The sequence below is a fragment of the Narcine bancroftii genome, unplaced genomic scaffold (assembly GCF_036971445.1).
Source record: "Narcine bancroftii isolate sNarBan1 unplaced genomic scaffold, sNarBan1.hap1 Scaffold_242, whole genome shotgun sequence".
NCBI lineage: Eukaryota > Metazoa > Chordata > Chondrichthyes > Torpediniformes > Narcinidae > Narcine > Narcine bancroftii.
This window is the reverse complement of record NW_027211977.1, coordinates 189,147-202,317: the sequence shown is the minus strand read 5'-3', so window position 1 is coordinate 202,317 and position 13,171 is coordinate 189,147. Positions and strand designations below refer to the sequence as shown.

Below are 13,171 nucleotides of genomic sequence, written 5' to 3'. Positions count from 1 at the left end.
TAGACCTCTTTCCTGATGGTGGCAGTGAAGACAGAACATGTGCTTGGTGGTGTGGGTCCTTGATGATCGCTGCTGCTCTCCGACGGCGGAGTTCCCTGTAGTTGTTCTCGATGGTGGGTAGGGTTTTGCCTGTGATGTCCTGGGCTGTGTTCACTACCTTTTGCAGAGTTTTACACTCGGGGGTATTGGAGTCCCCGTACCCTAACCGTAACTCCAATCCTCAGCCTAACCCTTCCTGTAATGTGGTGACCAGAACTGAATGCAATATTTCAAGTGTTATCTAACCAGAGTTTTTTCTGCCAATCGCCACCATCAGAGCTGTGTTCAGTGATAAGGACCTGCCTGTGATCTTGCCCTCTCCACTTCTAATGTCCCTGGGTACACCCAAGTTCACAGAAACTCCCAGCCTTGGGTCGGGCAGTGGTCTCCAGGCCTGTCTCCCTGCTCAGGGACAGGAGTTGTGGGTTACAGTTTCATGATTGCAGACAGTCGAGTGCACACAGGTCCTGCACCCTCTCTCCCCGAGCCTTCCCTATCCTGACCTGCCACCTTCTCTCTCTCTCCCTGCTCTCTAACTCTCGTTCCTCTCCTTTTCTCAGTCTTTCTCTCCTCGGTCTACTCTCTCTCCCTCTGTCCTCTCTCTCTCTCCCCCTCCCTTCCTCTCTCTCTCCCCTCCTTAAACCTCCCTCTTTGCTTTTCTAGATAGCTCCCTCTCAACCCCCCCTCTCTCTCTCCCCATTCCTTCAAAGTACCTTTCTTCCATTCTCTCCCTCTGACCTTTTCTCTATCCCTCCCCCACCTCCTCTCTCCCATTCTATACCTCTCACACTCTCTCTCCTCATCACCCTCTCTCCCCTTGCCCTCCATATACCCTCTCCGTCTCTCTCCCCCTCACTCCCCTCTCTTGACCTCTCTCCCTTTTGCCACCTCTAACTTTCTCTCCCACAATACCTCTCCTTTCCCCCCTCTATACCACGATGAAATATATAGATGACTTCTCTCACCCTTCCTCTCCCCTCCCTCTCCCACTCCTTCTCCCTCTCTCCTTGACTCACTCACTCTCACCTAACCTCTTTCACTCCCCTCTCTCTCCCGATCACCCTCCCTGACCATCTCTCTCACCCACACACCTCCTCTCTCCCTCTCTCACCAACACCCCACCTCTCCCTTACTCCTGTCCCTCTCCCTATCACTCTCCACTCTTCTGACCCTCTCTCTCACCCACACCCTACCTCTCCCCTCCCTCTCCCTCACTCATCCTCTCTCCCTGTCTCTCTCACTCTCATCCACACCCCCACTTCTCTCTCACTCCCCTCCCTCTCCATCTCTTTCTAAACCAGTCCCTTCTCAAAAAGGAGGAGGGGCAGAGGAGCAGGGCACAGCTGCAGCAGAGATAACGCTGGAACTGAGGTCCGCACCCATTCCATCACACTTCCCTATCAGGATTAGACTCAAAGGTCGGAGGCACCAGCAAACCAGCGTGGTGAGTGGGCTCCTCATTGGAAAATCCCCCCACCGTCGACGAGGATGAGGTTGTGCGAAGGTCCGAGCTGCCTGGCCCTCATCTGCGCTCTCCTGATGGCAGGAGGTAGGTTTAAAACAGCTGGTCCTGCTCTAGGGCTGGGATTCCAAAATGGTAACCTCTTTTAGTACCCATCGCTGTCTCTGTATCCCCATTCTGGACAGCTGCACCCCTCCCTGTCTCTGTAACCCCTCCAATCCCCTACACCCCTCCAGTCTCTGTAATCCCTCAGGTCCCCTGCACCCTTCCTGACTCTGTAACAAACTCCAGTCCCTTACACCCCTCCCTGTCTCTGTAATACACCCTCCGGTCCCCTACACCCTTCCTGTCTCTGTAACATACTCAAGTCCCTTAAGCCTGTCCCTGTCTCTGTAACTCTCTGGTTCTTTGCATGCCTCCATGTCTCTATAAACCCTCTTCTGGTCCCCTGCATGTCTCGATGTCTCTGTAACCCCTCCGGTCCCTACACCCCTCCCTGTTCTGTAACGTCACTCATGTCACATACACCCTTTCCTGGCTCTGTAAACCTCTCCGGTCCCTACCTCCCTCCCCATCTCCATAACACCCCTCCAGTACCCTACACATATCCCAGTCTCTGTAATCCCCTCTAGACCCCAACACTCCCCCCTCTCTCTGTAATCCCAAATGGTCCCCTACACCCCTCCCACTCTCTGTAACCCCACCATCCCCTACACACCACCCTGTCTCTGTAACCCCTTCAATCCCCGACACCTCACCTACTCTCTGTAAACCCATCTCCAACAACCCTCACTAATTTGAAACCCTTTCCCAGTCCCCGACACCCTTCCCTGTCCCTGAAACCTCCCTCCTGTCATCTAATACCCCTCCGTCTCTGTAACCTCTGTAACCACAACTGGTCCCCGACATCCATCCCAGATTCTGTAATCCCCTCCAGTCCACTACACACCCTTCTCTCACTGTAACCCCAACTGGCCTCCAACACACCTCCCTCTCTCAATAACCCCCACCATCACATACACTGCTCCCCATCACTGGAAGCTGCCCACCCTCCAGTAACCTACACGCCTCCCTGCCTCTGTTACCCCCTACAGTCCCCGAAACCACTCACTTTCTCTGTAACCACCTCTGGTCCTGTCCATGTGTCTGTAATCCCCTCTGCTACCTTACTCCCCTCCCTGTCTCTGTAACTCCCTCCAGTCGCCTACACGCCTCCTTTTCTCTGCAACCCCCTCCAGTCTTCTTCACACCTCCCTGTCTCTGTACCCCCTCCAGTCCCCGACAGATCTCTCTATCTCAGTAAACCTCTCCGGTCCCCTAAAATTCTCCCTGTCTCTGTAAACCCCTCAGGTCACCTTCACCCTTCCCTGACTCTGTAACCCACTCCAGTCCCTTACACCACTCGCTGTCTCAGTAACACCCACTCCGGTCCCCTCCATGGCTCCCTGTCTCTGTAGCCCCCTCCGGTCCCCTCCACCCCTCTCTGTCTCTGTAACCCCCTCGGGTCTTCCCAATCCCTCCCTGTCTCTGTACCCCCCTCCAGTCACCTACAGCCCTCTCTGTCTCAGTAAACCCTTCCAGTCCCCTAAAACCCTCCCTGTCTCTGTAAACCATCAGGTCACCTCCACCCCTCCCTAACTCTGTAATCTTCTCCAGTCTCCCTTACACCACTTCCTGTCCCTGTAACACACTCAGGGTCCCCTAAACCCCTCCCTATCCCTGTAGCCCTCTTGTCCCCTGCACGCCTACATGTCTCTGAAACCCTCTCGGGTCCCCCACACCCCTCCCTGTCTCTGTAACCCCCTCCAGTCCCCTACACCCCTCCCTGCTATTGTAACCTACACCGGTCCCCGACACCCCTCCCTGTCTCTGTAACTCTCAATGGTCCCTTCCCACCTCCATGTATCTGTAACCCCCTCCAGTCCCCTACACTCCCACATCTCTGTAACCCCAAATGTTCCCCAACACCCCTCAATGACTTTGTAACTCTCACCGGTCCCCTCCACGCTTCCGTGTCTCTGTAACCCCCTCTGGACTCTGCTAGATTTTTTTTGCAGAAGACACAGGATATTTTTACGGTTTTGTTTGTCCATAGGAGCAGACACAACGACAGAGACAACTGTTCCGAACACGTTTTCCATTATCACACTGACCACTCTATCCAATGTGACTGGTGTATCCAAAGAGAATGATGTTCAACAGCACCGGGAAACCTCAAAGTCATTGGGACCAGGTCAGATATTCTCCACTATCCTGTCTCTTTCCCCCCACCCCTCGATATCTCCATGAATTTCCCTCCTTTGCTTCCCTTTCTTTCCCTCTCCAACATACACCCTTTCTCAGCTTGTTGAGTGGAGTCACACCAACAACCTTGCGATCAACATCAGTTCAACCAAGCAGCTGATTGTGGTCTTCAGTGGTGTGTCAGGGGAACACGACCCAGTTAACATTGAGGGTTACCTCGTGCTGAGAGTCAAGAACTTCAAATTTCTGAGGGTCAATATCTCCGAGGATTTGTCCTAAAGTCTCCCTGTCGATGGGAATTGAGTGGCCGTCCATGGGAAAGAGATGTTTACAGATCCCACAAACTCAGTGCTGAGGCGCGGAAGGGGCAGAGAGAATTAAATCTCCTCCTTGTCTCTGAAACGCGCTCCGGACTCCTAAATCCCTCGCTGACGCTTACTCCCCTGTGGTCATCTACACCCCTCCCTGACTCTGTAATGCACTCCAGTCCCTTAAACCCCTTCCTGTCCCTGTAATACGCTCAAGTCCCCTAAACCCCTCTCTATCTCTGTAGCCCTCGTCTCCTGCACACCTCCATGTCTCTGAAAACCTCTCTGGTCCCCCACACCCCTCCCTGTCTCTGTAAAACCCTGCGGTTCCCTCCACCCCTCCCTCACTCTGTAACTCCTTCAGGTCACCCACACCCATCCCTGACTCTGTCATACACTCAGATCCATTCCAGCCCTCCCTGTCTCTGTACCCCCTCCAGTCCCCTAAAGACCTCTCTGTCTCAGTAAACACCTCCAGTCCCCTTAAATCCTCCCTGACTGTAACCCACTCCAATCCCTTACACCCCTCGCTGTGTCTGTAACACACTCTCCGGTCCCCTCCATGTCACCCTGACTCTGTCACCCCCTCAAGTCCCCACCACGCCTATCTGTCTCTGTACCCCCTCCAGTCCCCTACAAACCTCTCTGTCTCAGTAAATACCTCCCTGTCTCTGTAAACCATCAGGTCACCTCCACCCCTCCCTGACTCTGTAATCCACTCCAGTCCCTTACACCCCTTCCTGTCCCTGTAACACACTCAGGTCCCCTAAACCCCTCCCTATCTCTGTGGCCCTCGTCCCCTGCATGCCGACATGTCTCTGGAACCCAACTCTGGTCGCCTTCATGCCTCCATGTCTCTGTAACCCTCTCTGGTCCGCGACACCACTCCCTGTCTCTATAACCCCCCACTGTCTATTACATTCCTCCCTGTCTATGTAACTTCCTCTGGTCCCCCACCCCTCCCTCTCTCTGTAACACCCACCATCCCCTACACCCTTCCCTTTCTCTGTAACCCCTCCGGTCTCCGACATCCCTCCCTGTTTCTATAACCCCCCTCCTGTCCTCTACACCCCTCCCTATCACTGTAACCCCATCTGGTCCCCTACACCCCTCCGCGTGTCTGTAATCCACCCGCTCAAGTTCGCTACACTCCACCCTGTCTCTTTAACCCCCTCTGGTCCCATCCCCCCCCCCCTACCTGACACTGTAACCTCCTCTGATCCTCTCCACCCTTCCCTGTCTCTGTAACCTCCTCTGGACCCCTCCATGCCTCCCTCTCTCTGTAACCACCTCTGGTTCCCTACTCCCGTCCACATCTCTGTAACCTCCCCCACTCTGTAACTGAACTGGTCCCCTACACCCCTCCCTCTCTGTAACCCCCACTATCCCCTACACTCCACCCTGTGCACCCCTCCCTGCCTCTGTAACCCTCTATGATACCCTCCAACCCTCCCTGTTTCTATAACCCCCTCCTGTCACCTACACCCCACCCAATCACTGTAACCCGCTCCAGTCCCCTATACACCTCCATATCTCTGAAACACACCCCCAGTTCACCTACCCTTTCCGATACCCTCCACAGCTCACTGTTTCTATAACCTCCTCCGGTCTCCTACACCCCTCCCTGACTCTGTAAACATTTCTGGTCCCCTACATCTTCCCAGAATCTGTAATCCCCTCCAGTCCACTACACTCCCTTCTCTCTCTATAACCCCAACTAGCCTTCGACACACCTCCCTCTCTCAGTAACCCACACCATCCCCTACACAGCTCCCCATCGCTGGAACCTGCCCACCCTCCAGTCACCTACACACCTCCCTGCATCTGTAACCCCCTACAGTCCCCTAAACCACTCCCTTTCTCTGAAAGCACCTCTGGTCCTGTCCATGTGTCTGTGATCCCCTCTGGTACCTTACTCCCCTCCCTGCATCTGCAACCCCCTCCAGTCCCCTTCACGCCTCTCTGTATCTGTAACCCCATCCAGTCCCCTCCACCCCTCCCTGTCTCTGTAACCCCCTCCAGTCCCCTACAGCCCTCTCTGTCTCAGTAAACCCCTCCAGTCCCCTAAAACCCTCCCTGTCTCTATAAACCATCAGGTCACCTCCACCCCTCCCTGACTCTGTCATCCACTCCAGTCCCTTACACCACTTCCTGTCCCTTTAATATGTTCGGGTCCCCTAAACCCCTCCCTATCTCTGTCGCCCTCGTCTCCTGCACACCTCCATGTCTTTGAAATCTCTCTGGTCCCCCACACCCTTCCCTGTGTCTGTAACCCCCTCCAATCCCCCACACCCCTCCCTGTCATTGTCACCCACACCGGTACCCTACACGCTTCCCTGGTTCTGTAACTCGCACTGGTCCTCTCCACCCTTCCGTGTCTCTGTAACCTCCTCTGGACCCCTCCATGCCTCCCTCTCTCTGTAACCACCTCGAGTTCCCTACTCCCGTCCACATCTCTGTAACCTCCCCCACTCTGTAAGTGAACTGGTCCCCTACACCCCTCCCTCTCTGTAACCCCCACTATCCCCTACACTCCAACCTGTCTCTGCAACACCCTCTGGCCACTCTACCCCTCCCTGCCTCTGTAACCCTTTATGATACCCTCCAACCCTCCCTGTTTCTATAACCCCATCCTGTCACCTACACCCCACCAAATCACTGTAACCCACTCCAGTCCCCTATACTCCTCCATATCTCTGTAACACACCCCCAGTTCACTTACCCTTTCCGATACCCTCCACAGCTCCCTGTTTCTATAACCTCCTCCGGTCTCCTACACCCCTCCCTGACTTTGTAACCATTTCCGGTCCCCTACATCCATCCCAGAATCTGTAATCCCCTCCAGTCCACTACACTCCCTTCTCTCTCTATAACCCCAACTAGCCTCCGACACACCTCCCTCTCTCAGTAACCCACACCATCCCCGACACTGCTCCCCGTTGCTGGAACCTGCCCACCCTCAAGTCACCTAGACACCTCCCTGCATCTGTAACCCCCTACAGTCCCCTAAACCACTCCCTTTCTCTGTAAGCACCTCTGGTCCTGTCCATGTGTCTGTAATCCCCTCTGGTACCTTACTCCCCTCCCTGTATCTGTAACCCCCTCCGGTCCCCTTCACGCCTCTCTGTATCTGTAACCCCATCCAGTCCCCCCCACCCCTCCCTGTCTCTGTAACCCCCTCCAGTCCCCTAGAGCCCTCTCTGTCTCAGTAAACCCCTCCAGTCCCGTAAAACCCTCCCTGTCTCTATAAACCATCAGGTGACCGCCACCCCTCCCTTACTCTGTAATCCACTCCAGTGCCTTACACACCTTCCTGACCCTGTAATATGCTCAGGTGCCCTAAACCCCTCCCTATCTCTGTAGCTCTCGTCTCCTGCACACCTCCCTGTCTCTGTAACCCCCTCCAATCCCCCACACCCCTCCCTGTCATTGTCACCCACACTGGTCCCCTACACCCTTCCCTGTTTCTGTAACTCCCACTAATCCCTTCCTGCCTCCATGTAACTGTAACCCCCTCCAGTCCCCAACACTCGCACCTCTCTCTGTAACCCCAAATGTTCCCCAACACCCCTCAATGACTTTGTAACTCTCACCGATCCCCTCTCGCTTCCGTGTCTCTGTAACCCCCTCTGGACTCTGCTAGATTTTTTTTGCAGAAATCACAGGATATTTTTACGGTTTTGTTTGTCCATAGGAGCAGACACAATAACAGAGACAACTGTTCCGAACACGTTTTCCATTATCAAACTGACCACTCTATCCAATGTGACTGGTGTATCCAAAGAGAATGATGTTCAACAGCACCGGGAAACCTCAGAGTCATTGGGACCAGGTCAGATATTCTCCACTATCCTGTCTTTCCCCCACCCCTCGATATCTCCATGAATTTCCCTCCTTTGTTTCCCTTTCTTTCCCTCTCCAACATACACCCTTTCTCAGATCGTTGAGTGGAGTCACACCAACAACCTTGCGATCAACATCAGTTCAACCAAGCAGCTGATTGTGGTCTTCAGTGGTGTGTCAGGGGAACACGACCCAGTTAACATTGAGGGTTACCTCGTGCTGAGAGTCAAGAACTTCAAATTTCTGAGGGTCAATATCTCCGAGGATTTGTCCTAAACTCTCCCTGTCGATGGAATTGAGTGGCCGTCCATGGGAAAGAGATGTTTACAGATCCCACAAACTCAGTGCTGAGGCGCGGAGGGGGCAGAGAGAATTAAAGCTCCTCCTTGTCTCTGAAACGCGCTCAGGACTCCTAAACCCCTCGCTGACTCTTACTCCCCTCTGGTCATCTACACCCCTCCCTGTCTCTGTAAACCCCTGCGGTTCCCTCCACCCCTCCCTCACTCTGTAACTCCTTCAGGTCACCCACACCCATCCCTGTCTCTGTCATACACTCAGAACCATTCCAGCCCTCCCTGTCTCTGTACCCCCTCCAGTCCCATAAAAACCTCTCTGTCTCAGTAAACACCTCCAGTCCCCTTAAATCCTCCCTGACTGTAACCCACTCCAATCCCTTACACCCCTCGCTGTGTCTGTAACACACTCTCCGGTCCCCTCCATGTCACCCTGACTCTGTCACCCCCTCAAGTCCCCACCACGCCTCTCTGTCTCTGTACCCCCTCCAGTCCCCTACAAACCTCTCTGTCTCAGTAAACACCTCCCTGTCTCTGTAAACCATCAGGTCACCTCCACCCCTCCCTGACTCTGTAATCCACTCCAGTCCCTTACACCCCTTCCTGACCCTGTAACACACTCAGGTCCCCTAAACCCCTCCCTATCTCTGTGGCCCTCGTTCCCTGCATGCCTACATGTCTCTGGAACCCAACTCTGGTCGCCTTCATGCCTCCATGTCTCTGTAACCCTCTCTGGTCCCCGACACCACTCCCTGTCTCTGTAACCCCCCACTGTCAACTACATTCCTCCCTGTCTATGTAACTTCCTCTGGTCCCCCACCCCTCCCTGTCTCTGTAACCGACTCCAGTCCCTTACACCCCTTCCTGTCATTGTAACCCACACCGCTCCCCAACACCCCTCTCTGTCTCTGTCGTCCACACAACGCCCCTCCCGGTCTCTGTAACCCCTTCCAGTAACCTCCACCCCTCCCTCTCTCTGTAACACCCACCATCTCCTACACCCTTCCCTTTCTCTGTAACCACTCCGGTCTCCGACATCCCTCCCTGTTTCTATAACCGCCCTCCTGTACTCTACACCCCTCCCTATCACTGTAACCCCATCTGGTCCCCTACACCCCTCCGCGTGTCTGTAATCCACCCGCTCAAGTTCCCTACACTCCTCCCTGTCTCTGTAAACCCCTCTGGTCCCATCACCCCCCCCTACCTGACACTGTAACCTCCTCTGATCCTCTCCACCCTTCCCTGTCTCTGTAACCGCCTCTGGACCCCTCCATGCCTCCCTCTCTCTGTAACCACCTCTGCTTCCCTACTCCCGTCCATATCTCTGTAACCTCCCCCACTCTGTAACTGAACTGGTCCCCTACAACCCTCCCTCTCTGTAACCCCCACTATCCCCTACACTCCACCCTGCCTCTGTAATACCCTCTGGCCCCTCTACCCCTCCCTGCCTCTGTAACCCTCTGTGATACCCTCCAACCCTCCCTGTTTCTATAACCCCCTCCTGTCACCTACACCCCACCCAATCTCTGTAACCCGCTCCAGTCCCCTATACCCCTCCATATCTCTGTAACACACCCCCAGTTCACCTACCCTTTCCGATACCCTCCACAGCTCCCTGTTTCTATAACCTCCTACACCCCTCCCTGACTCTGTAACCATTTCCGGTCCCCTACATCCATCCCAAAATCTGTAATCACCTCCAGTCCACTACACTCCCTTCTCTCTCTATAACCCCAACTAGCCTCCGACACACCTCCCTCTCTCAGTAACCCACACCAACCCCTACACTGCTCCCCGTCGCTGGAATCTGCCCACCCTCCAATCACCTACACACCTCCCTGCATCTGTAACCCCCTACAGTCTCCTAAACCACTCCCTTTCTCTGTAAGCACCTCTGGTCCTGTCCATGTGTCTGTGATCCCCTCTGGTACCTTACTCCCCTCCCTGCATCTGCAACCCCCTCCAGTCCCCTTCACGCCTCTCTGTATCTGTAACCCCATCCAGTCCCCTCCACCCCTCCCTGTCTCTGTAACCCCCTCCAGTCCCCTACAGCCCACTCTGTCTCAGTAAACCCCTCCAGTCCCCTAAAACCCTCCCTGTCTCTATAAACCATCAGGTCACCTCCACCCCTCCCTGACTCTGTAATCCACTCCAGTCCCTTACACCCCTTCCTGACCCTGTAACACACTCAGGTCCCCTAAACCCCTCCCTATCTCTGTGGCCCTCGTTCCCTGCATGCCTACATGTCTCTGGAACCCAACTCTGGTCGCCTTCATGCCTCCATGTCTCTGTAACCCTCTCTGGTCCCCGACACCACTCCCTGTCTCTGTAACCCACCACTGTAAACTACATTCCTCCCTGTCTATGTAACTTCCTCTGGTCCCCCACCCCTCCCTGTCTCTGTAACCGACTCCAGTCCCTTACACCCCTTCCTGTCATTGTAACCCACACCGCTCCCCAACACCCCTCTCTGTCTCTGTCGTCCACACAACGCCCCTCCCGGTCTCTGTAACCCCTTCCAGTAACCTCCACCCCTCCCTCTCTCTGTAACACCCACCATCCCCTACACCCTTCCCTTTCTCTGTAACCACTCCGGTCTCCGACATCCCTCCCTGTTTCTATAACCGCCCTCCTGTACTCTACACCCCTCCCTATCACTGTAACCCCATCTGGTCCCCTACACCCCTCCGCGTGTCTGTAATCCACCCGCTCAAGTTCCCTACACTCCTCCCTGTCTCTGTAAACCCCTCTGGTCCCATCACCCCCCCCTACCTTACACTGTAACCTCCTCTGATCCTCTCCATCCTTCCCTGTCTCTGTAACCGCCTCTGGACCCCTCCATGCCTCCCTCTCTCTGTAACCACCTCTGCTTCCCTACTCCCGTCCATATCTCTGTAACCTCCCCCACTCTGTAACTGAACTGGTCCCCTACACCCCTCCCTCTCTGTAACCCCCACTATCCCCTACACTCCACCCTGCCTCTGTAATACCCTCTGGCCCCTCTACCCCTCCCTGCCTCTGTAACCCTCTGTGATACCCTCCAACCCTCCCTGTTTCTATAACCCCCTCCTGTCACCTACACCCCACCCAATCACTGTTACCCGCTCCAGTCCCCTATACCCCTCCATATCACTGTAACACACCCCCAGTTCACCTACCCTTTCCGATACCCTCCACAGCTCCCTGTTTCTATAACCTCCTACACCCCTCCCTGACTCTGTAACCATTTCCGGTCCCCTACATCCATCCCAAAATCTGTAATCACCTCCAGTCCACTACACTCCCTTCTCTCTCTATAACCCCAACTAGCCTCCGACACACCTCCCTCTCTCAGTAACCCACACCAACCCCTACACTGCTCCCCGTCGCTGGAACCTGCCCACCCTCCAATCACCTACACACCTCCCTGCATCTGTAACCCCCTACAGTCTCCTAAACCACTCCCTTTCTCTGTAAGCACCTCTGGTCCTGTCCATGTGTCTGTAATACCCTCTGGTACCTTACTCCCCTCCCTGTATCTGTAACCCCCTCCGGTCCCCTTCACGCCTCTCTGTATCTGTAACCCCATCCAGTCCCCTCCACCCCTCCCTGTCTCTGTAACCCCCTCCAGTCCCCTAAAGACCTTTTTGTCTCAGTAAACCCCTCCAGTCCCCTAAAACCCTCCCTGTCTCTATAAACCATCAGGTCACCTCCACCCCTCCCTGACTCTATAATCCACTCCAGTCCCTTACACCCCTTCCTGTCCCTGAAATACACTCAAGTCCCCTAAACCTCTCTGGTCTCCTGCACACCTCCATGTCTCCGAAAACCTCTATGGTCCCCCACACCCCTCCCAGTCTCTGTAACCCCCTCCAATCCCCTACACCCCTCCCTGTCATTGTCACCCACACCGGTCCCCTACACCCTTCACTGTTTCTGTAACTCCCACTGGTCCCTTCCTGCTTCCATGTAACTTTAACCCCCTCCAGTCCCCAACACTCCCACCTCTCTCTGTAACCCCAAATGTTCCCCAACACCCCTCAATGACTTTGTAACTCTCACTGGTTCCCTCCACCCTTCCGTGTCTCTGTAACCCCCTCTGGACTCTGCTAGATTTTTTTTGCAGAAGACACAGGATATTTTTATGGTTTTGTTTGTCCATAGGAGCAGACACAACGACAGAGACAACTGTTCCGAACACGTTTTCCATTATCAAACTGACCACTCTATCCAATGTGACTGGTGCATCCAAAGAGAATGACGTTCAACAGCACCGGGAAACCTCAAAGTCATTGGGACCAGGTCAGATATTCTCCACTATCCTGTCTCTTTCCCCCCACCCCTCGATATCTCCATGAATTTCCCTCCTTTGTTTCCCTTTCTTTCCCTCTCCAACATACACCTTTTCTCAGCTCGTTGAGTGGAGTCACACCAACAACCTTGCGATCAACATCAGTTCAACCAAGCAGCTGATTGTGGTCTTCAGTGGTGTGTCAGGGGAACACGACCCAGTTAACATTGAGGGTTACCTCGTGCTGAGAGTCAAGAACTTCAAATTTCTGAGGGTCGAGGAGTCACGTGATGGAGTAGTGGCCGGACGGTGAACTCCAGCCCTCTCCAGAAAAATCGGGAAAAACAAAGGAAAACACAAAGGCACAGAAACAAAAGTTACAGAAAAGTGAGTATAAAGGTGGAAAGAAGATGGCGACAAAAAAAGAAAAATTGAAAGCAACGGTAAGAAGAGAGGAAGAGAAGACAAAGGAGGAAGAAGGAAAAGGCCTTACCTGTCCGAAGAGGCCCGCTGCGGAGAGAGAAACCCGCTCCCTCAGGTCGGTAAATAATGGACTACAAAAATGGCTCGCTGAGCCGAGTAAAAGTGTGCAACCGCGCATGAAAAAAAGCACACCGACGGGAGGGGGGACCAGCTGGGGAGTCGATCTCCACAGCCGGCAACGACAGCTGCAGAACACCTGCAGTAAGAAGAGACCACAGAAGACAATAGA

The 13,171-nt window shown here is 54.3% G+C and overlaps 1 protein-coding gene across 9 annotated transcripts in view; it reads left to right on the top strand.

The window, feature by feature from the left end:
* The first annotated feature begins 80 nt into the window (after window positions 1–80).
* LOC138750727 (serine-rich adhesin for platelets-like) overlaps window positions 81–13,171 on the top strand; it is a 60,447-nt gene continuing 47,356 nt past the window's right edge. For 4 of the 9 annotated variants that reach the window (XM_069912839.1, XM_069912844.1, XM_069912837.1 and 1 more), the window contains exons 1-4: window positions 87–1,588; window positions 3,597–3,734; window positions 7,748–7,885; window positions 12,333–12,470. In XM_069912839.1, the coding sequence (XP_069768940.1) occupies window positions 1,528–1,588; window positions 3,597–3,734; window positions 7,748–7,885; window positions 12,333–12,470 (475 nt within the window). In that variant the 5' untranslated portion in view covers window positions 87–1,527. Of the gene's footprint in view, window positions 1,589–3,596; window positions 3,735–7,747; window positions 7,886–12,332; window positions 12,471–13,171 lie in introns of all 9 variants that reach the window. The other 5 variants (XM_069912842.1, XM_069912843.1, XM_069912845.1 and 2 more) reach the window with 4 other exon arrangements.